The 26,606-nt window shown below is 54.7% G+C and overlaps 1 protein-coding gene across 1 annotated transcript; it reads right to left on the bottom strand.

The window, feature by feature from the left end:
- Window positions 1–6,361: 6,361 nt before the first annotated feature.
- LOC114657073 (TNF receptor-associated factor 2-like) lies at window positions 6,362–26,516 on the bottom strand. Its single transcript, XM_028808831.2, has 11 exons — window positions 26,382–26,516; window positions 21,816–22,012; window positions 18,062–18,140; window positions 16,869–16,967; window positions 12,291–12,452; window positions 12,111–12,185; window positions 11,953–12,027; window positions 10,280–10,729; window positions 8,565–8,742; window positions 8,320–8,468; window positions 6,362–7,271 (listed from the first exon to the last, which is right to left on the bottom strand). The coding sequence occupies exons 2-11, from the start codon at window positions 22,001–22,003 to the stop codon at window positions 7,053–7,055; spliced, it is 1,674 nt and encodes a 557-aa protein (XP_028664664.1). The 5' UTR covers window positions 22,004–22,012; window positions 26,382–26,516; the 3' UTR covers window positions 6,362–7,052.
- Window positions 26,517–26,606: the final 90 nt, after the last annotated feature.

The raw sequence follows: 26,606 nt of genomic DNA, 5'->3' as shown, positions 1-26,606 counted from the left end.
GGCAATCTGGGTGCCATGGAGGGGAGAATGGTTGGTGGGCCTGTCTGCCACCAGAGCCTACTCTAATAGCCACAACAGCTCCACTCACCCAAAAAGGAGTGCCAGGTGTGGCCTAGTGAGTTGCCCTGTCCCTCGTGTTTGTGCCACCATCCTCTGCTCTAACCTTTGTCTTCCACTCTTGTGCCCTCATCCCGGGCAGCTGCAGCTTGATGCCACATCTCTGCCAAATCAGTGTCTTCCGTTAGAGGGCAGCAGTGAGGGCACAACAGGAGACAGCGAGTTGGCAGTGCCCATCAGGAATGCTGGCACCAAGCTGTGGACTGGCAGTACGAGGGTCCGGACATCCTCTAGTGCCCCCCCAGTCCCCCGTCTCTGATCCATTTACATTTTTGTCCAGTGAAGCAGTGGGGCAGCCGAGCCAAGAAGTGGCGAGAACAGCTGGACACAGTCGTGTGGTCAGTGACGTCACCGCGCGCCTCGGCCGCTGATTCATGTCATGATGGCCAGAGTGGGCGCTCGCTCTGTTTGGACTCAGCGGGGGTCTTGTGTTGCCAGCCTTTGTCTCTCTTGTGTCTGGGGGTCCTGCACATGCGGACCCCCAGCCCAAGCTCAGTATTGGAATTTCTGCTGTTGGCCGGAGGGTGGGCTGGGTGCCCTCTTGGCAGGTGGTGCCACCCAGTTGACCAGGGCTGCATGTTGGTGCCCAGTGGTGGTCGTGCAGCGAGGATAGTGGGGGCGGGGCCAGGCTTTGTGGCCCCGGGTTCAAGCCGCTCCTCGTGTTCCGGGCTGATTAAAGAACAGAGTCGCTGGCACGGCGGGCGATGACATCGTGCAGGAAGATCGCATCCATGCATCCGATTAAATATTTGGATTTGCCGAATATTATTTATGTCCTCACGGTCCAAATATTTGTGCGCCTGACGGATTTGTTTATTCCATGGAAGTCAGTAGCTGGGAGAGCAGGGGGGCCGCCCCACCGGGCACTGACCACATACGCACATCAGTGTGCCTGTCAGCCCTACTGGCACCTGGGCACGGCGGCAGGCACCCCCAGTCGGCTGGAGACCACCAGCTGTTCTCTCAAGGATAAAGGCGGCCTGCCAGCCAGTGCCAACCTAAGACACCTTGGAGGCCAGTGCAGTCCTCGTGGCCACAGGCCGTCCGTCCACTTTGTACTCTGGTGCCCCAGACCCGGCCGTGATACCCAAGGGTCCAGAAGTGGGTGAGGGGTCCCCGTTGGTGGGTTGTGTTTGCCCACCAGTCCTTGTGGCTTCTCAGCTTAATTTGGGGTTAGGCAGCTGTGGATACCAGAGATGAACGGAGCCACCTTCGGGGGGTGCCACCCGTGGGCTCTTCACTTTACCTTTGACTCTGGTGGGCATTCAGGTAGAGGACTGGCCAGGTTATATGGCACCTTGCGCTGCCCCTCATTCTGCTTTTGATTTCTTTTTAATGTTAATCTACTTGGGTTTCGGCTGCCCAGTCAGGGTCTACCCAGGGGGCACCAGCACACCCACACCCCCTCATACTGTGCTAGGGAGGAGAACCCACACAGACCACCAGGACTGTGAGTGCCCAGTTTGGCATAAGTGCTCCTTATGTTCTGGTGAGATGCCACCTTGCAGCTTGGCACCCTCTGATGGGGGATTTGCCCGCTGAGCCTGCACTCCCTTTAGTCTGAGGGTCTCACAGCAGGATACGTTGCTTAAAGTTTGTTCTTTCGGCCTCACTTGGGCACTGGTTGGCTGGCACATGTCGTTATGTCATTGGGAAGTCACCCATTGAGCCACTTTGTCATATTGGCACTGCTGTGGAGTACCTTAGACATGGTGCCCTCCCTGCAGTCCTGAAGCAAACTGACCAGGAGCGACGGCGGGTGACCCTCTGAACAAATGGTTGTAATGCCCACCCCACCCCTCAGTGCTGAACCCATGCATCATTTGCTGGCCCCCCACTGTCATCGTCACCTACTGCTCGCTGGCCCCCCAGTCACCTGTCAGCACCTTTCATTGAGAGGCACCCGCTGATCTGAATGGCTGCCAGTGCGCCAAGAGGGGCACCTGACTGAAGCCGGGGGTCCCAGCCAAAGAGCAGGACATGGTCATGGGTGTCACCTGATGGTCAGCTCTAGGGGGGTGTCTGCCATATGAGGGTCACAGTCACCCCCACTGCCTTGGCACACACTCTGCCCACCTGTGCGCCCTCTTCAAGCGCCTGACTGTCGGTTTCCTTCTCGGAATTCCAGCTGTCTGAGGCAGTTGGGGGTTGCGGTGGGGGGGGGCCGTTGGACCACCGATGACTCTGAGCTCACCAAACCCCCCAACCCCCACCTCCCCATCCCCCCCCACCAAGCTGCTCATCCTCCAAGCCTTCAAATATTTGGTTGCCATGGAAACTGCGGCCAAACCACAAAGCTGCCGTCCGTCAGCCGCTCAGGTAAGAAGACGAGGAGGAGGAGGAGGAGGATGAAGAGCCCATTAGAGTCGGGCCAAAGCTCCAGTGGTCACACGGCTGCCCCCCAGGTCCTCGACTACGAGTTCTGCCTCAGATGGGCGAAGGGTGCCACCTTCAAGTGGCCAGCGTGGGTGACTCCCTGATGGCACATGTCCTCCAATGGTCCGCGGCGTTTCGAGGGCCTCATGCCAGACCCCCTTGAGTGGGGCACACTCTGTCCTCATGTGGACAATTCGCTGAAATCGCTGCCTCGCGAGACGCCGGCCTTCCTCCGCGTGTTGACTTTGGCCCGCACCGAGCTGCGCCCGTCCAGCAGGTGGGCGTCTGATGGATCCTCCATATGGCATCAGAGGAAGGGAAATGGAGGGGCGGGCGCTGAGCTCTGGCTGGGCCTCTAGGGGGCGCCGCCACTCACCTGGCGCGAACAGAGAGCCGTTCAAGTGCCCGTGTCGCCACTCTGACCTCCTGGAATGCACATTGGGGGGGGCACAGGTGGGTGACGCCAGGACCACCCAGTAACAGCATGAGGTAGGGGGGGTGCAGGTGGCAACTTAGGAGCCTCAATACTCCCCACCCCGATGGGCTACTGGACTGAATGGTTCACCCAAAACTGGGTGGATGCCCTGAAGTCCAAGGAGGAGGAGTCGAGGGGGTCTTCTGCATGCCCACTGTGCCGCCGGGCACTCCTGTCAGATCCGCTTTGTCTCCAGCCAGCGTGAGCAGCTTGGCGGCACCACGGGTGGCTGCTGCTAATTGGCTATTGGATTGGCCCTGGGGCCCTGACCTAATTTAAGGGGGCACAAGCGCCGTCTGCTGGCAGCGGGGGGACACACATGTGGCACCGAGCCGCACTCCCTCCTCACACACACTTCGAGGACTCGCCCGATGAGTGACGTGCCGTCCAGACTGATCTCTTCAGCAGATTTCCAGCTCCGTATCTCCAGGAGTCGCCCACACACCAGGCGGCCGCAGCAGGCACAAATGAGGACCACCGGACCCTCAGTCATCACCGTAATCAGGAATGTGTGCCAGGAAGGCCGCTGACTAAGGGTCTGCCAATGTAAGGTGACGAGTGAGGGCTTCCCCGCTGAGGTCACCATGCGTGGGCCGCACCTTCTTCAGAAGTGGCTCCCCTCATCATCCCGGATAATCAACTCCAAGCGGACGTCCCGCCGTGGACGATTCCGGAGGTGACCTTCAAGACAACAGCTGGAAAAGCAGGCACAGCCGACATGATGGATGGCAGGATCTCGGCGCCCATGTCACTTAGCACAGCAGCGGTGGGCTTCCCACACAAGGGGGCTTCATGGAGGAGAGGAGCCCACAACCTTGGCCTGAGAGCAGCCTGACCAGCGACAAGACCCTCAAGGTGTCACCCTGACCGGACCCCAGAGATGACCCGGGTTGGCGCCCTCTGTTGGCACACCTTATGGGTCGTTACCCTCGGCGCAGCTCCCGTGTGTTCTGGTGGGTGGGACACCCCAAGTTAGTGGCCTGTGCCAGGCCCTGACTGGACGCCACCAGTGAGATGGCCTGAGTGGGCGCCCTCTGCTGGCACTTGATAGACCGTCAGAGTGAGGGTCCCAGTAGGCAGCTCGTGGTCCATGCCCTGGCCGTTCAGGTGGCACAGCCTGCGTTGGCACCCTCTGGTGATGCGTGCCCCCCCTCGCCTGTGCTTGTTTCTGGGGTCCTTCCCCCATCTTTTGTTCTCCGGCGTACTTTGCTGCTTGGTAACGTCTGGCTGCCACGCTGTGAGTGATGGGCGCTCGGCCCGCCAAACCAGCGCATGTGTTTTCAAGTGGAACGACTGAGTAAAACGTCTGCGCTTCCCATAAATAATGACGGGGGGCAGCGAGGGGCTCGGCCACAGCGGGCTGATGAGACACAGCCGGCACGGCTATTCCAGGATCTCGCTGACCTCATCCCTTTCCTTCCTTTGATCTTGGAGGAGGAGACATCTGTGGGGGGGGGATGGACCCTCACAAAAGGCGCTATATAAAGCATTGTGCTGAAAGCCCACCGTTAACGAGCCCCCGTGAGTGTAAGTGTTCAACGTCTCGATGTTGTGCCCCCTCGGTGACCACTGCCAGGGGGGGGGCACACATGCAAGTCATTTACTTCAAGCAGAATTCAGGTCACACCAGTGGGCCGCCTGCCGGACCGTCGGCTCACTCGGGGACCCTCAGCAAATTGGCTACAATTAGACGCATTCCGTCTCTGCAGGCCTCGCTGCCCTGATGGTGCCCACATGTGCACGGCGGGGGGACCACAGGCCCGGTCCGAGGGGGTCTCGGGTGTCCCTCCCTGCATTAAGCAGGTTTGGTTAACAGATGGCAGTGCGGACCACTGTAGTGCCCCGACCTTCATAATGCAGGGCTGCTCAGAGTGCCAAGGTCGCCCATCCAGGACCCCCAGCTGGTCACTCTCACCTTCCATTGGCTGTCAGAAGGTCCTGGTGGTCCTCCAAATAGCTGCTGTACAAAGGGTGACTAAGGTGGGCACCCCACTGTCTTACATTGTGACCATCAGGAGGTGCACAAGATGGCTGACAACTCCTGGGGGTCCACCGTCCCTCTTCTCCCCCTCGTCTTTAGTGGGCTGCAAAGAAAGGAGTCTTTATGTGAAACATCTGGAAGCAGTGAATCCCACCGCTCCGACCTCACAGGGCTCACCTCACATAAATCACGGAAACGGGGGAAGGAGCACGGACGGGGGGGGGGGGGGGGCTATGCGGAGTGAGAGTGGAGCGGGGGGCACCCTGGCTGGACGTCGCCTCTCGTACCCCAACACGCGGACCCCCGCCGTCTGCTGGCCAAGAGTTAAAAATACTCGAGAGAGGCTGGAAAAACAATAAAAGGGCGAAAGAATGAAGGAGCAAAGGAAGGAGCGGGCAGGCGGGCGGGCGAGTGGCGCGATTGCCTTTAATTTGCCGCCCCCCCTTAGTCATATTTTCCAGATTCCATGTAATTACATGTGAACGACGCGACTCCACATCTGCACCGCATTAGCGCCCATCGGAAGTGCTGCCTGCGCGGAATCTTAACGAGTCCACTTAGCAGCCGAGCCGCCGGTCAGGGCTTCAAGTGGCTGCGCCAGCAAGTGTGCCAAGGGCCTGAGCAAATGGCACAGCGGCCCTGATACGGTATAGAGGGTAACGAGAATGCCCGAGAGAACCACAGCTGGACGGAAAGACCCCCGTCGTGCCACTCGTCTCTTTTTGGGGCATTGCACTGGCGGGAGCCCACCAGAGAGATGCAAAGTGGCAACCCAAGAGGGGCACTGGCGGATGGATAAGTCAAACATAGAGGACAAAATGGGGGCGAAGGCACAAGCCAAAGTCCTGAACCCTGAAGTGACTCGATGCCAGCGCTGGGCATATCCACAAACCTGGACCCCAGTGGGGGGGGGCGCAGTGCCATCTTATATGCTGACCGGACAAGTGTACGATACAACTGACCAGGTGTCCGTGTGACACGACATGATGCCACTTCTAGTTTGCCCCCCTCTCTGCCCGGACGTCTCGTTTTGTGTTCCTAGCGGTTGCCAAAGCGGCCATGTTGTCTTAACACCCATCACGTGACCCGCAGTGCCAGCATCAGGGCTTCCTGTATAAAATGCCAGGGAGGCTCAAAGACCTGTGAACAGCAGTGCCAGTCTGTCAGTTTGACCCCTCAAGATCTTGATGACCTGTTTGGGGTCTCCTGCTGCTGCCCCAGTAACTCTGCCCATAACAGATATGGCACTGCCAGGAACGGCACCATCTACAAAAATAAACCAAAACTGACCCAAAATAAGCTCAAGATGGGGGCAGTCGTCACCCGTGTGACGGTCACTCGGGTGGACGCGAGGCATGAATGGCGTCGATGGGGCACACAGCGCCCCCCCAGACGGATGACACGCACTTGGGTGACAAGAGGACACGTTTATTAAAGAACAAGCGTCACACGGCACAGGAGAGTCACATGACACCAATACACATGCAGCTGCGGGCCACGCGGGGGGGGGGGGGGGGACCACCACACTCACACGCACACTCATGACGGCCTGAAGTCCAAAGCCCCCCGATGGCGCAGGGGCCTGGCACAAGACGGCATCACTATTATAATCGTCGTTATTACAAATAATATCAAATATCTGCTCAATATCTCCACGCATTGGAACTTAAAGACGGCTATGAATCACCTAGACGGGTATCCGTTTATATCACTTAGAACCGGGGGGGCCGGGCGAGGACCCCGGAGGGTGGGTACCAGTGCCCGCTGCTAGAGTGACCCCCCCCCAGTCCTCACACACACACACACACTGGCAGGTGGTGCCCCCCGCTGTTCAGTGCATCTTCCACAGATTGAACCACACGCACACACACATGCACACACGCACGCACGCGCCCCCCCCATGCCCGCTTCCACTGACACCTTAGGCAATGTCCACCATTACACCGAATGACACACACAAAGCTTTGGCATGCACGTGGCAGGATGCGCCACCTGCTGGCGGCGGCCTGGACTCATTGCGCATGGCAGGCCAGCCAGACGTTTTGTCCCCGTCACTCAGTCGGTGGCCCCTCCCCTGTCCCGCCCACCACCTAATATGGCCGACTAGAGGCCGGTCAGATCCACGATGGCTTTGATGAAGATGGTGTCATCACGAATGTAGGAGTTCTTGGAGTCGAGTTTGGAGAGCGGGCAGAAGAGGGGGCAGCCGCTGGCGATGTTCATCTCACTGCTGGGCCTCTGGAATGACGACGAGGTGACATCTGGACGGAAGGCATCGATGATGTGCTCCCGGTTGTTCTGGTCCAGCAGCATGAGGGTCACCTGGAAGAGGCCGAGAGAGAGAAGGTGAGGCACTGGTGGACTGGCACAGGGGATTGTGGGGGTTTGTAAACCGAACCCAAACCTCTGAAGGGCCCGACATGGTGACTTGGAGGAAGGAAAGTGGGGCATCACGGGGCACCCCGACAACACAAGAATCAAAGGCTTATGGGGAGAGGAGCCGTACAAGTCCATCAGTGGTCAGCACTGGACCTCTGCTTTCTCTGCCATACAAGGAGGTCCGTCTCTCTAGCAGTGGGCTGTCCATGGATTCTCTGTGATGCTTCATCTGCAAATACAGTGCCACGGGCAAAGCCGCGTGTCGCCGCCCAAAACCCCTGCCACCTCACCCCAAAGACGCTCGTCAGGTGGAGATCAGGGGACTGCGCAGACCACCAAGGCCACTGAGACTGACTTTCACGGGGGTCACTAAGTGAGAAACAGGAGCTGCTGGGCATCAGGGATCTCGTGTGTGCCACCTGTCACACTGCCACGCCAGCTGGCTTTTCTCTGCTGCTCTCCAGTGGCCTTCACGATGGTCTGATAACAGATACCATTCGTGCCCGTCTGTTTGCTTGACCCCTTGTCTGTCGGTGGTCATTTGTTTGGGTTGTAGATAAAGATGACTGTTTGGGAAATGCCAGCGTCAACCGCCAATGTTCCAACATTAGTGGATGCCAGAAACGCCAGTCCGCCTGACTTATCGTGCCCACCACAGTGACTTGACCTTTGACATGGTGGACAATTTGGGTGAAGGAATGGGGCATACCTCATAAACCATCAGTCCTGTGCCCACCACCAAAAAACAAACAAGCTGGTCAAGACGGACAGAGACACCAAACTAAGAGGGCAGGGCAGGGGGGCCTGGCGCAGCACTACGGTGGGCAGAAACATTAAGAATCAGAGGGGCCGGTAAAACGGGAGGGAGTCACAGTGGACCGGTCAGTGGCCACAAGGGGTTATATAGCGCCCTACCACTTGTCACGGCACATCGGCCACAACTGCAATCGGACGGACCCCGCGCGCTGAGACCTTCGGCCGTCCCACTCACCTTCTGGTTGAAGGGCCACTTGAGCAGAGCGTCACAGGGGCCTCTCATCACGACGAAGAACAGCGAGAGGTGCGTCCCGCGGCCCGTCCCGTCGCCGTTCAGGTAGATGCGCAGGCACATCTTGTAGCCGTACTTACTGGTGTAGAAAGCTGCAGAGGACAAAGGGGGGGGACAAGGGACGGCTCAAGCAGACATCAGGATGGCCCACCCACCTACCCCCTCCCCCCACCTCACACTCGGCTCACCTGGAGAGAACATGGCTGGCGCGCGGCCGGCGACGGCGTCTTGACGCTTCTTGCTGAAGTCCGAAATCTTCCAGATGAAGACCCCGTCGTAGGTGGCGGACGCCAACTCCCGCAGGCGCCCTTCGCTCTCGGCGACGGCCAAGTCCTTGAGACTCACGCTGCGCTCCAACTGCCGGACCTTAGGGAGACAGAGAGGAGGAGAGGTGAGGTGGTCCGGAGCCCGCCACGTCCCCTGAGCCCACCTTGTGCTCCTGCTTATGGCCGGAGTTTTAAAAACGTGAACAACGCGGGTGGGCTGTGAGGACAGCGAGGCAAGTGACCATAAGTGGACCATCAGGAGGGACCCCTAACAGAAGGTGCGTCTTCAGTCCAAAGATGGGCACCTGCGCCATGAAGACGGTACAAATAAAGAAAACAGAAGACGACAGCCCCTCTTTGCAGGGACCACTCACACGTATGACGCCACAGATGGTCCCGTCTGCCTCGGGTGTCACGCAGTGACCTCTGCCACCATTACTCTGCTCTTAGCACCTCACCTGACCACGTCTGGTGTGACTGGCCTGGGGGTCCCGTTAGGAAGGGAAAGCCGTCACTTCAAGGGCGGACTGCTGTCACCTCAATTTTCTCGTCAGGTTTTTAAGCTTTCAGACTCCGTAGGCCCAGCGTGTCAGTTATGTGCTTTGGTTGTGTTTGTCCTTCAAGATGTGACAAGACCCCACGGCACGTGAGGGACGAGGACACCTGGGGTCAGTGGTCACATGACTTGGCATGACGTCACACTACGCTTCACTGCAAGGATGGAGTTGGACGGGGCGGACGTTGGGCAGAACCCTGAGGAACACTAATTTTACGGGCAGTAAAGCCCCCACACCTGCGGGTTGGCTTCCCTGCGTGACACCCACCGTCTAGTCGCGCTTATTCACGTCTGTAAAACACGAGACAGAGCAGTGACCAGTCTGTGATGCCCTCAGATGTGAATGGACCACTGAGAGGCGCCAAGACAGGTGGCTCAGAAACTGAACCAACGAGAGCAGACCACTCAGTCCGCCTGCTTAGCTGAGCCAAGCCGTCCCAGACACGCTGACCGAGCCCCTGCCCTCGTGCTCCGCGAAGTCCTCGGAGACCCCCTGCTGTGGTCACTCGTGGCCCCTGGTGGAGCGCCTACAAGACCATCGGACCGACTGCAGAGGAGGCAAAAGGTGTAGGTGAGCCTGCAGAACTGAGCCTCGAGGGCCGGCGGGACCACCAGACAAGCAGAACCTAACTCTCTTTGGTAGCCATGTAGCCCACCCAGCATGTCCTAACTTGTTACGTTACTAGAGATGTCCTGAGAAGTCAAGAGGTACTGGTGGTCCCGATCCCCTCCTCTGGGAGGCGTTAGGGTGACCACACTGAGCCCAGTCAGGCCACTCAGTTCATTTGACACAAAATCCAAGTCAGTTTCCTCGTGCGGTACAAACTGAACCCCCCAAACGCTCCACTAGACCATTTTATTAAAATTGCCATCTCGGATGACTCGGCCGCAGTCACAAAGGGGTTGGGGGGGCACAGGAGCCCACGTCGGCACTGATGATACAAAGCAGCTGCTGCCACCTGTTGGCCACAAGGCGCCATGACAAATGCCTGGCTCAGCACACTGCGCCTCACTCACAGCCATTTGCCTGCCACCTTTAGGTGGTGCGATGCCCTCAACTGGCAGATCTCCCAAAATGTACCTTGGTGCTTAAGACCTCAATCTTCTCCTGGTCCAGCCGGTGCTGCCTGCCATAGGCGTCCAGAGTGCTGCACGACCGTTCCACTTCACGGTTGAGGACACACACGATGTTCTCAAAGGTGCTGATCTTGAGCTCGAGCTCCTGGACCTTGCGGCCAAGCTCTCCCACCCGGGACTTCTCACTGAGCAGCTGTAGCTCCACGCCGGCAGCGGGCATCAGGGGCACAAGCTGAGCAGCTCCCTGCACGGGAGACAGCGCCAGCTGCCCCAGCTTCTGCTCCAGCTCTTTCATGGACTCATTGAGTTTATGGATTTTTAGGCTGGCATTCTCCAGGCTCTGAGGCTGCAGGCCTTCCAAGTTGACCTTGATGCCCATGATGTAATGGAGGAGCATGTTGAGGTGTTCGTAGGCACACGCCTGCTCATGTTCAGGGATCTTCTCGTTTTCGACCTGCAAGGGAAGAAAAGAAAGCACATGGAACAGACGTAAAGACTGGCGTGAAGTGCACAAGGGAAGCCCACCGGGTAGACTGCCCTTGGTAGGCAGGCCCCTGCCCACAATTAAAAGTGAGTGTCAAACCTGGTTGGATAACGCTGGGTAGGATGCGGGCACAGACGTGAGCAACAGGGGGCCATGTTTGCCCGTCTATAATAGGATGCCCAGGTGGAGAGACACTGGCTGAATGCCCCCGTGTGCCGTGAGGGGCCAGCAACTTGACATGATGAAATGTACGGGGGGCTGTCAGGGATGCCAAAACATTAAACACACCCGTCTCAAGTGGGGAGGCCCAACAGGAAGACAAGCTGCCTCTCGAGATGTGAGGGCCCCAATGTGGAATGGGTGACACCTCGCGGGCTGCTGCCTGATGCTGGTGCTTCTGTTACAAATATACAGGTTGCCCCCATCAAGATACCAGGTCATTGAAGGGGCACAGGCCAGCTGGGTTTAGCACCATGTCAGAACAAGCAGGAGGGGGGAGACAATGGGAGTGCCCCATGCCTGGAGGCTGGTGGGTACCCCCAGACACACAGGGTCACAGACCCGGGTCAGCAACCAGGCTTTGCCACTTCAAGACCCATCTGTGTGTTTCAGCTGTTAGATGGCACACAAGGCAGGCTTTACTCCCCCCAGTGCCCAGTTTGTAAAATAACAAGAACTATAGTGGGGGCACTGGTATCTGGAGAGCCCTTGGCCATGCCATGCACAAATGAGAGAAGAGGGAACTAAATGCCAAATGACGTCTAATATGGGATGCCTTTGATCGGCTCAAGGAGAGGGCAGCACATCTGGACAAGAGCAACTCCAAACCCCCCAGACTGGCAGCGTCCCACCGGTGACCTGAGCACAGCCAAACCTCTTAGTTCCTGACAAGAAAGACACTGGCATGGGATGGCCAATCAGTGTGAGAGACTGGCAACCCAAACAGAAGGCCATATGCAGAGGAGCAGGATGAGGCTGTTGTGGCGGGTGGCAGCCCCCTGGACTAGGCTATAGAAGGGGCTTCATCGAGACCGACCGAGACAAGCGTATGGACAACTGGCCCCAAGGCAGCAAAAGGCAGACGTGCATCATATAAGAGAGATGGCATGGAAGTGGGCACCAGGACAGCAGGCTCCGAGGCCACACAAGCAGACCGCTAGGACTGAGGGACCCAATAAAAGTGAACTTCTTACCGAGGTGACGCATCCGACAACATGGAAGCGGCAGGGGGCCCGGAATTTACTGCAGAACTTGATGTGCTCCGCGTACTGAAAGGGAAGGCAAAGCAACACGTGAGCCGAATGAACCAGAAGGTGGCACAATGCGAGGTGGTCTGTGCCCGTCCACTCACCTTCTCTCTGGGGATCTTCTTCTTGGCACAGCCTTCACAAACCATGGGGAACTTGGGGCAGATCTCATCATGGGCCTAACCAAGAAAAACAAGGGGCAGGGTTACTGTTCATGCGTGCCCAACACCTGTAGCAGATCACAAGGCCGTGCCCGGTGAGGCCTGGCAATGGAGCCCACGTACCTTAATGCTCTTGAAGTGGAACACCTCTTTGCAGTATTTACAGTTGAGGGTCCTCTCAGGGCACTCGCGCTCGTTATGGCGCTCCGTGTCGTTCATCCGGATGGTCTGTCCACATGCTGGGCACTGGGTGAGCGCAAACTCGCATTTGCCTTCATGCTGCGCCTGCGGAGAGTCAAGTCACATTTCAGGGACACTTATGTTGGCACAGGGCAGACCGCTGCTCCTCTCCTTTCTTGGCACACACCCTGCAGTTACGTTTGAATAAAAGCACTGCGCCACCCTGACCTGCTCACAGCTTCATGCCCACCACCCTGGCGCAGAGGCACCGGCATAACTGAGTTCAGACTGCTGGAGGTGTGGTCAAGGTGGAATGCCAGGCTTCTGCCATCCCTGGGTGACCCCTCTGTGAGACTTCCTGGAATTGGCTCATTCAGACACCCAAACGCAGACACATGAAGGGACTTTGGGCATCACGGCTACGAGCAAACGGCCTGCAAAAAGGCTGGCGAGGACGCCATAGGCCAACGATGAAGCTGCGGCACTCATATTGTTCCTCCAAGTTGTACAGGACCTCGGCGTCCCCCAGGTGTGCCCCCCTTTTACCACAGTGCCACGTGCTGGGTCTGCCAATGCGGTCAGCGGTTTCCTCCCTGTGACGAGTCTCTCCTCACCTAACCCTACAGAGCAGCCTTCCACAAAATGGCCGAAGTCGGCGTCAGAGTCTGCCCAGCAGCTCGCTTTGGAATGCTGGACCCTTTCACACGCTTTATAGCTTTGTGAGCAGAGAAATTCCAGGGGGTCACAGCAGGTCCTCGTTTGGGAAATTACAGGACACTCGACTGCCGCTTTGATCTCAAACTGGCGATTTACGGTCGACTTCCTGGGACGGCCTGCCTGTGGAAAGGTGGCGCTGGCCTTAATGAGGGTCCGGCACTTAAGTGCGCTGTAAAAGTGGAATGTGCATCACATGACCAGGCGACGATCCAAGTGACCACCTTACATTAAAGCCCCCCCGTATCCTGACAGGGTCCTTGTATTCAGAGGATTAACAGCAATAAAGTCTGACAACAAATTCAAATAAGAAACGACGCCCCAGCAGACCCACAAAATGCAGCCCCCATGAGACCCCCATGGTCCGCCACCTGGCCTGGCAGAGCTGCACACCACCCCTCAACTGGATGGAAGAGCCAGCAAAGCACCCGAGACCTCGACAGAGCAGCTCTGCTTAATGGAGGATGAGGAGGGAGGCGAGCGGCCAGGCAGGACGGGGACGTCACAACAACCTCTGTCACTACTCGCTTTTATACTGCAAGTAGAGGGCACAACAACATGTGACAAGAGTGGGAGGAAAACTTTACATGGAAAAGATGGAGAGCGGCGATGATATGGCAGCACGTGAGCACACGGTAAAGTCCTGTCTGGGGGGCAGCAGGATGGCGGCGCGTCACTGCACAAATCGTACCCGTCACTTAAAACAGCAAAACACACACAGGGGGTGACGGTATTGACACTTACATTCAGATATGAAGTTGGCTCAGAAACCCATTTGTGCCTTCCTCACGTGTGGAATGACGTTCAGCGATGAGGCCGTGACCGTTTAACTTACAAGAAGAGATGATTGGCCGTCCACAGCGTCCCCGACAGCGCAGACACGTGAACAGAGGCGTCACTCGCACTTCTACAGGCGTCCATCAGTCGGAGTCAGGGTGGCGCTGGCGTGAGACTCACGCGGATCCACAGCTACGCATACAGGGCGGTGGGAGGAGGACAACGACGGCGAGGTGAGACTCGGACCACGGGGCGCATTGGCTTGAGTTCATGCATTTAGGGTTTGAAAGGACGAGGCACCTCTCCCTATTAGTGTCACGCGTCATCGCCGAAGCACACAGGACAAGCCAAACAGCAAACTTCATTACTAAATACGAATCTGCACACCTTGAACTCGTGTCACTCGATGGGCTGTCCATGGGTAGAACCCCCGCAAGTGTGGGCACACGTATCACGTATGTGGACAGAACACCAAAGAGCGTAACGCAGGAACGCACGACGGGAGCCCAAAGCACAAGAAAGAGCAAAGTGTCGTCAGCCAAGTAAGAAACACGAGCTCAGAGACGCCTGAATTGACACCGCAGCTCAAAAGGGGACACGTGGACAACTAAAGCCCTAGGAGTCTGTGACATTTCAGATCTGAGCGGGTAACCGAGGGGGTCTCTGGCCGCAGTCGGACACACCCGGAGTCACCTTGGACCCCACGGACGCGGCTTTTTAGTACGCATCTCAAGCAGCACATTTCAGTTATTGAAGAGAAAACGTCGGAGAAGAAACGGAGAACAAGCCGCTGCCGCGATGAATCAGGAGTTTAATGTTCTTAAAAGATTATAAAGAGCCTGTTCAAACTGGCAGGGGGTCTTCATTGGTGGCACACATTAAAGTTCAAGCCCTGCTAGATAGCTGGGTGAGCCACTATTTGAAAGCCGTGGGTTCCGGTTGTATTTATGTAGTATTTTACTACAGAAAGAGGCTCAATTCTGTTCACCTCAAAAATGGACGCACAAGGCCATTGAACGGGACTCTCTTTGTACTGTGGCACTGAAAGCCATCAAGTAAACTCTCACTGGCATCAAATACAAAACGTCTGGTATCGGGACATCAAGACAGTCAAGAGAACAAGAAGTGACAGCCATGTGAGACTGGGGACACTCTCTTTATCTTCTTTCATCTTGCCGACTACGCCACTTCTCGTCAGCGTCATTCCCCGCGTCTCCTGGGTTTTCTTGACGTGAACCTCTTAGTGAGTCGCTTTGATATCCCTCTTCAATGGAAGGACTGGGAACGGACCAGTCAGCACTGGAGAACTTCAGGAAGGAGGTGCCATCAATGCAGGAAATAGACGAGCAGAGAGTGGCACCTTAAAGGACCAGGGAAAGTGGAGTGGCCTACAACATCGGCCGTCGTCACGTGTCAGCCGGGGCTTCCTTTCTGGCTTCAGCGGCTTTTATTTTTATTATTTTTCACTAACGGTTGCCTAAATGTCCCTATAGGTCAGGTTTCTGTTGTGTGTTGATGATCGCTGTGCTTATTAATTTGAGATTTATGGATAACGTGAGTTCTGTTGTGTATGCCTTGGGTGGAGCCACCAGATGCTGACCCCGCCTCCAGGGGTATATAAGCAGATAGTGCGGGTGAAGTGGCGGACGGCGGCTTTATGTTTGATTGTTGGATTCTGTGGTTTTGGCTCCTGATCTCGGTTTCTGATTGGTGGGTTTTGTTCTCTTCAGGTTCGCCTACTTAGTTTTTGTATTTATTTTTGCATCTTCTGAATAAATATTGAAACATTCAAGTTTTGACTTTTTACCGTTTTTTTTTTCCTCGCTCCCTATGGTATTGGTGACTTTAAAAGCCTTTGCCCCATTTCTGGGTCTGCGCAGGCTATAGGCCGGCCTGTTGAGTTTGGGGCCAGGCTGCCTAAGGTGGGGTCTGGCTTTTGTTTTCGTTAGGCCTGCTCCATTTTTGAAAGGCATTATCACAGCAGCAGTGCCCACCAGGTGACCCCGATGCCGTCCTCCAGGGTAGCGGTAGTGTGAACAGCTTCCCTCAGCTCTACCACCTCCACTGTCACACGCAGGTTAAGCCACAGACTGGACGCATCTCTCCTACCGCCATTCACTGCTGTCGTGTCACTTGTTGTGTGTTTATGACGCTGCCTCGAGTCAGAAGGAGCTGCAGAGCCCCAGACTTGTGTTGGTACCTGACATCTTACCATCTTGTGCCATGCCAGTGGGCTTGTGTGCTGCTTATTTAACGGGGGGGTGACAGTGTGTCTCCTTACACATCTGAAGACCACTGCACTGGCATCTATGGCCCATCTGCAGGATTGGACTGACCCCCGCTCACCCACCCACCCTTCTCTCGGTCCCTCAAATGCTCTGCCGCAGGCCTCCCTCAGTTAGACGCAGACCCGAACAGCTGTCCATTTAAGGTTCTGTCACTTGCTCAGCTGCCCCATGTCACAGTCCCCATCTAAATGGACTCTCTGGTGGTCCCTCACGCCAGCTCGCCCGCCACCCACATTCAGACTGAAGCCCCCCTGTATGGCACTGCCACGTAAAGGCCTGGTCAAAGGGGCACGCAGGTCTTTTGTTTGCACCCTGATGCAGTCGTCTCTTTTTATTTTCTGTTTTCTACCCTTGCCACTCTAACTTTGTTGTCCATTTCTTTGTAAAGCACAACGTGCGACCAGACAGATCAGAGCCTGGAGCTTTGGACTGGGATCGATGACGTGGTGTGACAGCCTGCCAGCTCCCATCTCCTCCTCCTCATCAAGAGGCCTTTTAAAATATCAAAGAGCCCATTGTGATACACAGCAGAGCTACGCCTGGTAACTTTCCACAGGGCCTTTGTCTTCTGCCAGGGACTTTCCAGATCTCCTCTCTGAACTTTCACGGGTCTGCTAATCGGCAGAGAGAGGAAACAGGAGAAGAAAGGCAAGCACACTCCACGCAGCACACTGGGACCCAGACACACAACGCGACGTGATGTGACATGCCACTCGTGGTGCCCCACGGGCACGGGACGCACCTCATACTCTTTAATGGTTCCTCTCCAGCTGCAACCCTCGTTGGGACAGACAGCAGCGAGGCCCTCCACTTCTCTCCGGGCCGCGTTGTCAGGGAAGGCCTGGAACAGAAGGACAGAAACAAGTCAACACACGGGCAGCAACAGACAGTGGCATCAAACACAAAGATGGCCACAGAGGGCCGCAGGTTCATAGTCCCTCATCTTCATTAAACCCACCGCCATCTGCCACTTTCTTTTAAAGGATTTCAACAAGAAGGCCTAAGCCGTCGTGATTTTTCTCCTTAAGATTTGTCCGTTTTTTTAAACCAGATGCTTGCTAAAGACCACCGAAGCAGAAATTGTTACCAGCGGGCCCTGCATTTGCCCCCGTGCCTGCTCCATTACTTTTAGAGTATTAATGGTCTGATTTAAATCCTGGCGCCACGTCATTAGCTGGCCTTTTCCTTTTCTCGCTTTGCACGATGAAAACATTTCATAACTTTCAGTAAACAGGAGTCTGATTTTCACTTTCGTCTCTTATTCCACTTGAACTCTCAATGGCACCCACATTAAGGACAAGCGTCAACGACAGGCCATGGGCACCGGAAGCTGCAGAGAAGCCGCCATTTCAGTAACATTTGAACCTGGCAAATCCTTAGCATCTGGCCAGGCCGTCACCCGCAATGAAGGCCCAAGGCGGTACATTATTGCAGGGTCGATAAGGACTGGCAGCCCTCGGTTGGCACAAACACCCGCCACAGCCCCCCCATGGGCGCCAGGCCTAAGGTGTGCCTTATAACTCAATCAGTCCTTCACTCACTCGTTCAGGTATCGGGGTGCCAGTCCATCATGGCGCTCACCCACAGTTTGTCACACAGCCCTTGGCTGGCACTCTTTAGGTGCTCCAGTTCAAGCCACCTCCTTGTTTCTGGATTCAAGCTGTGCTGCCATTTGTCCCTGACACCCGCTTTCTTAAGTCAAGCAGTGTTTCCAATTTCTGCATTCAAAAGCATCTCCTGGAGTAGCTCACAGGTAGAGTGGTCCGCCTGAGACCGCCCTATCGTCTACTTCGGTTCTCCTGTATGAATTATCCAAGCGACTCGGTGCTCCTAATTCTCCGGTCCCGTTGTGTCAGCTCACTGCCAGTTTGTCCAGGATTGTGACCGTGTCACAGGGGACACACTTTCTAAAATAAAGGCCGACTCATTACTTACGCAGCCTTCCGTGAGAATAGAGGTGGGCTCTTCAAACATGTCCTCCTTGATGCATGCATTGCACTTCTGGGGGCCGCAGCTGAAAACAGAAAGCACAAGGGACACAGTTAAGCTTGTCACTAGCAGGGCCACAGGTAGGCCACGGCGGGTGGCGTCTTTTGGCATTTATGGTTTCAGTTCAGAGCCTGATGGCTTTTGGTTTTGCTGGATGTCTGAGAGAACAACATCTGGAACATTAAAGACTTGGGCTAAGACGTCTCTAAACTGCCTTCTAAACAAACGAGACAGATGCCACCATGAAGTAACACAGCCTCTGGCATGAAGAACGTGACGGGCACCCCCTCTGAGACGTCCGCTTTTAGGCCAAATGTCCCAACCCAGCACACCCTGCAGGCGAGGGGTCATCTGGTATGAACTTCCACTTGCAGATGGCGTCACTCAGATGACACTGCCGTGCCGTTTCATCTTTACAGTTCACACCATTTTGCAGGTTGCCAAGGGGCCTTGCCCACCTTTACAACTTTCAACTGCTCTTCAATTACACAGAAACAAAGCTTTTGCCCCCGGGCAGGTGGGACACCATGAAACATGCAGGCAGCAGCAATGAAGGTATGTAAGGCTCCCATGTCAACATGCGGGGGTCTACTGACAAATCTGGGTGGGCAAACAAGGAATGTCGGGCACCTCAAGACCAAACTTGCCAGCCACAAAAGCAAATCAAAGAGAGAGGGCAGGGTAGAATGAAAGGCGGCTCAAAACACCTGGGCACTACAGGCACATCTGCCCCAGTGACACAGACACTCCAACCGAGGTTATGCTCAGGTGGGCACCTGACAGCCGAGCAAAACTCTCCACTAATGGAGCAGATGAGACTGGCGAGACGTGGCAGGCCTGCTTGTGCTGCACCCTGGCGATCAGTGGGTTTCCACGAGGTCACCAGTGCGGTCAGCCCTCTTGTGGCAAACCGAAATCGCTACAGAGTTCAAAATGGGGCAGACGCCTGCAGAGGAACGTTTGTGTAAAGAGTGTGCTGGAGGTGCCAGGATGGGCACAGCCGGCCTAATCTCAGTCCATGTGGCGGACGCTCCAGGATTGTCAAGGACTGGAGCACCAGGGCCTACAGGCCACACACCCTGAGCTCTCAACTCAACGCCAGGAGTTCACTGGACAGACCTGGAAGACCCACACAGGTCACCGCCTTGGTGTTCGGGCAGAAGAAGGAACTGCCCTCTGTATTATGGTGCCTGTTTAAGACCTCGGCGGCGGAGGGGTCCGTATCTGTCATGGTGGCACTTCCAGGTGCCAGTAATGGATGCTGATGGTGAGGGAGAGGCTTTCGTGCAACACGACCTGGACATTTAGATGTTGGGCGAGGAGAAAAGCGCAAGTGTGGTCAGACCCTGCAAAACGACTCTCGTGGATCATCTAAGGGGCTTTATCAAGCTACCTGATGACTTCACATGGGCACATCACCCACCCTTATTAAGAGTACAGAAATGGTGACCTCATCTTGGACAAGGGACCCTTCTTGGTGGAGGCAATGCCGGCCCACCCGTGTTTCTCAGGGCCCCACGGCTGATCCACTGGATGTTGCCCAGACTGCCTCTATGGTACTGTGCTGAAGTTGGCCAAACGCGTCACGGGCCGCACACGGTTGTGCTGTCCAATCATACAAAGGAACAGAAGGGGCTTCAGCGCTAGAGACTTCTGTCCTGGCCATGGGATGGGCACCGGACCAGCTCTCTCTTTGTCCATGCAGAGATATGACAAGACTGGTGGGGTTTTACCAATCCCACCTACATGTAGTTTGAGGACTTGGGGAGAGGCTGAACGACGAGGACGATGGAGGCCATTGTGATGTTCAGTGTCAGGAGACGGCAGGAAGTCAAATTCATCTGAAGTGGACAGAGACCTCCGCCAACGGGCTGTGGTGTCTCGTCACTCACCTGTTTGTGACCTCACTGAAGAGATGTCAAGGCACAGCCGAGGCCTACAGAGAGCCCAATGCTAAGCCCCGAGAAGTGAACCTCTGACGCTGCTGGACGACGTCTGCCACATAATGGAGCCCAGTAGCAGGCTTAGTGGGGGTGGGCGGCCAGTTGGCGGTGGTCTCCAGGACTGTGACCACGTTATGACTGACTGGGGACCCCCTGAGGATGGTCTTTCTCTCTGATGCTGCTGAAAATAAAATGAATTGACAGATACGGTAAGAATCCATTGATGGCGAGCAGTCTGGGCCTGCTGTGAGTTACGGTGTGTTCCGACTCGTGCGTATTAAATGTGTGGGCACAACGTAATTAACAGTTTGCAGGTTGCAGCCTACACTTAGTTTGCAGTCTGTGAAAGGCATTATAGAGAAATACACTGAAATCTCGCCGTTACTCGCACGGAGATGCTGTTGATTTTTTGAAGCCAACGGTGTGCCAGTCAGTAACGAGCAACTCAAGAGTGAGAACAGAGTCTCCAAACAGCCAGACACACATCTTTGGGGTGAGGGAGGACAACTGGAACCTCTGGAGTGGGAGAAGGTGACACCTCCACAGAGACTGCAAGCGGGCACAGGATTGGAATTTCGAACACAGCATTTGCGTGACTGCAGTGCCAACTGCTTCTCCACCATGAAGCTAACTGGACATTCAAGAAAAAGCAGCGCCAGAGCATCAGAGAAATTCTGACTCGCATGTCTAACCAACTCCAGTCAAAGCACAAACCCGCTGCTCTGGGCTGCAGCCTCATGGTGGGTTTGGGGGTCCTCGCCGGTTTACACGTGGCAGCTGATGTAACGTCGGTCACACTTTTAAACAGACCTGCTGCTTCTCAGAAAGTTACTGAATTTTTTGGCAGGACCCCTGAATTCTGCCATTACACCTACTTATGCCAAGTCCCATCAAGACCTGAATTCCGACCCTATGCCCACTTTCACTTTGTCAAGACGTCCTTTCTGAATTCTTTGGCAGCACGCAGTTATGCACCGAGATTTCCAGAATTGTTCCACTATGCCCTTCTTCATCCAGTCAAGACAAGTGTTGAGCATGGCACTGCCCGTTTGTTCTCTATTCCAGGAATGCCAGATCTGTAAGGTGATGCCCATCTGCACTTGGCTCCACCGGTGACCGAGTTCTGACACTAAGTCCACCTTCAAAAAGATAGGACAGCACCACCCACCCTATGGCAGTGGCTACTTAGTGCAGCTCACCCCGTGTGAGTGTGTGCAGGGAAGGCACCCCGCTACAGACTGGCACTCTGTCTTAAGGCAAGATGCCCCCTTGGGACAAAGTGAAATGTAAATTAGGGAACACAGGCTGAATGGTGCCAACGGTCAAAACAAGCAGCCCACTTTTTTTTTTTGTACGGTACAGGACTGGTGCTGCCAGGAGAGGCTCCAGCCCACTTAACTGCACAGCTTTGACAACTAAATGCCCAGTATGAGTGCCATCTGACTGGCTGCTACTGGGCAGGTGAAGACGACTCAGCAGTTGCCGCTCATTCTCATTTATCAACAAGTGGCCGCTGTGTGACACCACGTTATACTTCACAGGAGGACACAGATGAAGGGTCCCGCAGGAGGATGCAGTGGCATTGTAATCGCCGTTCACGTTGTACAGCACCTATCACGTGTGACGCAAAGCGACATCGGTAACGCCAGAGCTAAAGACAATAATGAGGAAAAAAATGTACTGCGTGACAAAGTGGGGTTTATTAAAATTGGAAGGTGCAGCACGCGTCCCTGTGACTGAGCAATGATGCAGCTCACCTGACCAGTCTCTTGAAGCAGTAGGAGCAGTAGCGGTGCCCACACTGGGCCTGGTACGGCCGTCTCAGCAGCAGCAGGCAGGCGTTGCACAGGTGCTTGACCTCCAGCTTGTTGGCGAGGACCTGTCTCGGGAATCCCGGCTGGACACTTTCCAGAGACGTAGGGGGTGAGGGGTCTTGAGCTGCCATGCTGAAGGCCTGCAAAAGAGAAAGAAGGCCGAATGAGTCAGAAGGTAGGGGGCGGCACTGGGCCCACGTACCCAGGTTGGCACATGTGGGAAACGCTGACATGGTGAGTTCATTCCAGCTGCACAGTAAAACTTCAAAGCTCTGGAGTGTCATGAAAGGGAAAACCGAAGACAAAAGCACAAGGAGGAACAGACACAGGGGGGTCCCACGGGGAAAGCAGTCGCCAAAATGAATTTAAAACGTATCAGCGGGTATAAGGTGGGGGGTGTCGAGGCGTCTCCTTATATTAATGATTGGTATTTGATAGCCGGAAGCAAGGCACCCTGGGAAGACGCTACCTAACGATAAGTGGAGAAAAAGTGGAAAAGAACTGCAGAGACACTGAAGCAGAAAGCAGGACGTTGATAAAATGAGCGTTACGTTTCAGCCATGGCTGGGGATCAAATGTCTCTCCGGTGTCTGCTTTGATCACTTTTTATGTTAACGTTGTTGTTTATTAAGTTTCTTTATGTCTGAGTGTCTTGTTCATTTGTGGCACGTGTTCTGTGGGTGGTCACTCAGGACCACCCGCCCATCTCCATCAGGGGACGGCGCTTAGCCCAGCAAAGGCGGAGAAGGAACTGCAGTCCCCTGTGGTGCACTGAATGTGCTCATGGTGGTGGTGGGGGGGCTTTGTGTCTTTGACAAACTACCTGACCTTTGACCCCCGGCTCTGGTTTGTGTATTGCGTTATTGTCTGTGGACAGGTGGGCTTCATACACATCACGAGCGGAGATCAGGAGGATCTGTGACTGACTGACTGTAATCTGTGGGAGACAGACAGAATTCTGGCTGGCTTGTAGCGGGTCAAATCCTTCTTTCTCTCAATGTCATGCAAATCAATTTATAACTTCTACGTAATGAGTTTTTTTCTGGATTTTTGGTTGATATTTTGATGGAGGGCGACAGAATGAGAGACGGTTCGTTTCTTAGAAATTCAGCTGGGGATCAAACCCTTATTTCCCCCCACTGGAATAGATAAGTTTACTTGTCCCAAGTGAAAACCGTAACCTTGGACAGAAGCTCAAGAAATCTTATAATAAGAAACGGTAAGAGCCCACCTGCACTTCTGGACAGGTCACCCACCACTCGGACGGGAGACCATCTAGGACAGGGCTGGTGAACTCCGGGCCTGGAGGGCCGCAGTGGCTGCAGGTTTTCATTCTCACCCTTTTCCTAATCAGTTTTCACTGCTAATTCACTTTTTCCTCATCACTTTAATTGCCCTGTTAGAAGAGTTCAGTCCTCTGACTTGATTCCTTTCTTCATTAAATGCCAGCCAAGCAGAAATGAGATGTGAAACAGCTAAACTGGGGGCTTCAAACTCCAACCCCCTTCTTAATGAGAAGCCAATTCTTGCCGTTAATTAAACCCGTTCTTTAATTCCACGCCTGGTTGCGGCTCTCATTCTGCCACAGCTCACATTTCTAAAGCCATTGTGTTTCTGTTCTAAGAGCACCAATGTCAAGATGTTTTGGTGACCTGCGAGATCAACCTTACCAAGCCCGTCACCTCTCTTTAATTTCAAATATTGTGTGGTGGGCACAGGGGAGCTGGTCATGTGGTGGCTTGTCTTGTGTCTCATTATTGTTTGGCTGCTAATTAAAGAAAAGAAACAACTAAGGGGCCTGAGTCACGCGAATTAAAAGACGTCATCAGCAGCAAAAACTGGTCACTAATTAAGAAGATGGTAAGAATGAAAACCTGCTGCCACTGTGGCACTCCAGGCCTGGGGTTTGCCACCCCTGATCTAGGAGAAGCTCAGGTTGCAGGAACAGGTGTTGGTTAGGCCAGCAGAGGGCGCTCACCCTGGGGTCCAGGTGGGGTTCCCAAACTGGCGCCGTCCTTTAGGTGAGGTGTAAACCGAGGTCCTGTGGCTCTAAAACATCCCTGGGCATCACTTGAAGAGAGTTGGGTCTTTCCTGATGTCCTCACTCTCATCATTCTAGCCCCCTGATCATGCCATTCTTTATTGTCTCTCTCTCTCGCGCCCCTTTATCATCTAATAGCCAATGTGTGGTGGGTGTAGTGACACAAGAATGGCTTGCGTGGCATCATTTGGGTAGATATTTCACATTTGTGGTGGTCAAAGTGGCTCCCCGCGGTCTATGTGAAGCACGCTGAGGGGCTGGAAAAGTGATCTATAAATAATTAACACATAATTACAAAAAAGAAGAATGACACCTTTTATTGGCTAACTAGAAAGATTACAATATGCAAGCTTTCGAGGCAACTCAGGCCCCTTCTTCAGGCAAAGGGGCCTGAGCTGCCTCGAAAGCTTGCATATTGTAATCTTTCTAGTTAGCCAATAAAAGGTGTCATTTTGCTTGGCTTTTCTCTACATTCATAATGGCTAACATGGTACAACACCCTAGTACTACTGTAAAAAAGAAGAAGAAAACTTGTGCCTTGGCTAAAAACACGAGCAGTGCCAGTGAGGCGCTATAAAGGTGTACTGCTGTAGAGATAAAGGAGATAAAAGAGGGGACTGGGTGGTCTCGTGGCCTGGAACCCCTGCAGGTTTTATTTTTTTCTCCAGCCGTCTGGAGTTTTTTTTTTTTTTTTTGTTTCTTCTGTCCCCCCTGACCATCGGACTTTATTCTTATTCTACGTTAACTAATGTTGTCTTATTTTAATTTCTTACTTTGTCTTTTACTTTTCTTCATTATGTTGAGCACCTTGAGATACATTTTTTGTATGAATATGTGCTATATAAATAAATGTTGTTGAGTCCCAGCAGAAGAATCACACGGACTATTGGAGTTCTAGGACACATAAAGGACGTCACGACCCCAAGTCCCCTCTGCCCCTTCTTCTGCAGTTCCACTGTGTTACTTACTAGACCAGTCCAGCCAGCCACTAATGTGGACCCCCAGGAGTCTGTGGCAGTGCCAGTCCCTATTAGGAAGCTCTCTGGTGTGGCATTTTCTTGGTTTTGTGGACGTGGAGTTGGATAGATATGAAAAGGCGCTATATTAGAGACAGATGTTGCAGTCAACTCTCCAAGTTCTCCCGCTGACTGCCATCGTCTGTGTACATCCCAAAAGTGCAGAATCGTCGAAGAATTTACTCAAGCATTCAGACCTTCTGTTCTATTACTAGCCCAAGGGGTAGAGAGTGACACTAAGAGGTGACAGGCCTGTCCCTTGTGGTGTCCACACAGTCTTGGGGCCTCACAAACCTGCGGTGTGCTGGACAGACAGTCCATGACCAGTGCAGACCGTCACACCACATCAAGGCGCAGAACAACACAAAGGAATCGGGCCTGTCGCAACCGGCTTGGCCAAAGTTCTGCTGTGCTGCCAGGCCCGGTCTTAGGTATTATAGGGCCCTAGGCGAAAGGGGGGTCCAGGAGCCCCCCTGGAAGCTCTGTGAAATGCGTGAAAATTAGACCAAGGAGTCGATCCGGGGCCCCCCGGACGCCAGGGCCCTAGACGGTCGCCTACTTCGCCTATGCCTAAGGCCGGGCCTGATTGGGACAAATAATGCTGTAGTATATTTAAGTATATATGACAATTGCTCACTCGGACAATTTGTTTTGGGGGCCCTAAGCAATAGCTTGTGTAGCTTATACGTAAATCCTGCACTGTGTGCTGCCCTCGCACTCTTTTCAGTTCATAAAATAAAACATTTTATTTATACAGCGCCTTCCCCATTCGGAAAACACTTCACAAAGTCTCAGAAGGAACTGCGGGGTACAAAGAGTTACAGCACAGAAGAGATACAGAGTATACAAAGCAATAAGCAGACAACAAAGCAGAATAAAACACTAAAATGTAATAATACTACAAGTAAAATACCGAGTGACACACACACACACACTCCTGAACGTCTCAACTGGGGGGCACGGGGCACAATGTCAGGTCAAGTTAAACGGCTCAGCTGATGTCACCCATCCACGGAGGTCGTTTCAGTTTCCAGTGCGCATGAAGCGCCGGTGTCTCCCACCACAGGACAGCGGCCGGGGTGGCGCTTGTGTCCCCAGCGTGCGGGGCTCAGTCGGCCCAAAGACTCACACCGCCGTGGTCGGGACGCCGGGTCACCGCACCACACTGTGCCAGCGCAGCCGGACTGCCCCCTGCCGGAAGCTGTCACAGCCCTTCACCAGCCTGAAGGCCCTTCCTAACCTGCGCACACCGAGCAGCTATATCGCGCCTCTGCGTGTAGCGCCAGCGGGCCTCCTCGACGCCCCCCAAAACGCGAAAGCGGCGCCTGCTGATCTTGGGAATCCCCGCGATAGCCCGCCGCCCCTTCGTGCGTGGGCTCGCCGCCACAGCCAGACGGGGCTTGGGGGGCCTCGGGCTACACCCGGTCGAGACTCGGAGCGCTCGCCACTAACCTTCTCATCCCGTCACGCCGAGGCCCTGGCGCCCGAATACGGCGGGACACCCCACGCGGCTCGAATAACAGCGCCCCTATCCACTGGGCGGTGAAATGATGGCGGCCGCGGTGTCTCTGATGAGGTGTGGCGGAAACAAAGGAGAAGCGCCAAGATGGCGTGTGTGCGCGCGCACATATCCCTCACTCTCTCGCACAGCGCCCCTAGCGGTCAATTCGGGTGAAA

Source organism: Erpetoichthys calabaricus, chromosome 9 (genome assembly GCF_900747795.2).
Source record: "Erpetoichthys calabaricus chromosome 9, fErpCal1.3, whole genome shotgun sequence".
Classification (NCBI taxonomy): domain Eukaryota; kingdom Metazoa; phylum Chordata; class Cladistia; order Polypteriformes; family Polypteridae; genus Erpetoichthys; species Erpetoichthys calabaricus.
The sequence above is the reverse complement of the archived record's forward strand: the minus strand, read 5'-3'. Positions and strand labels throughout refer to the sequence as shown.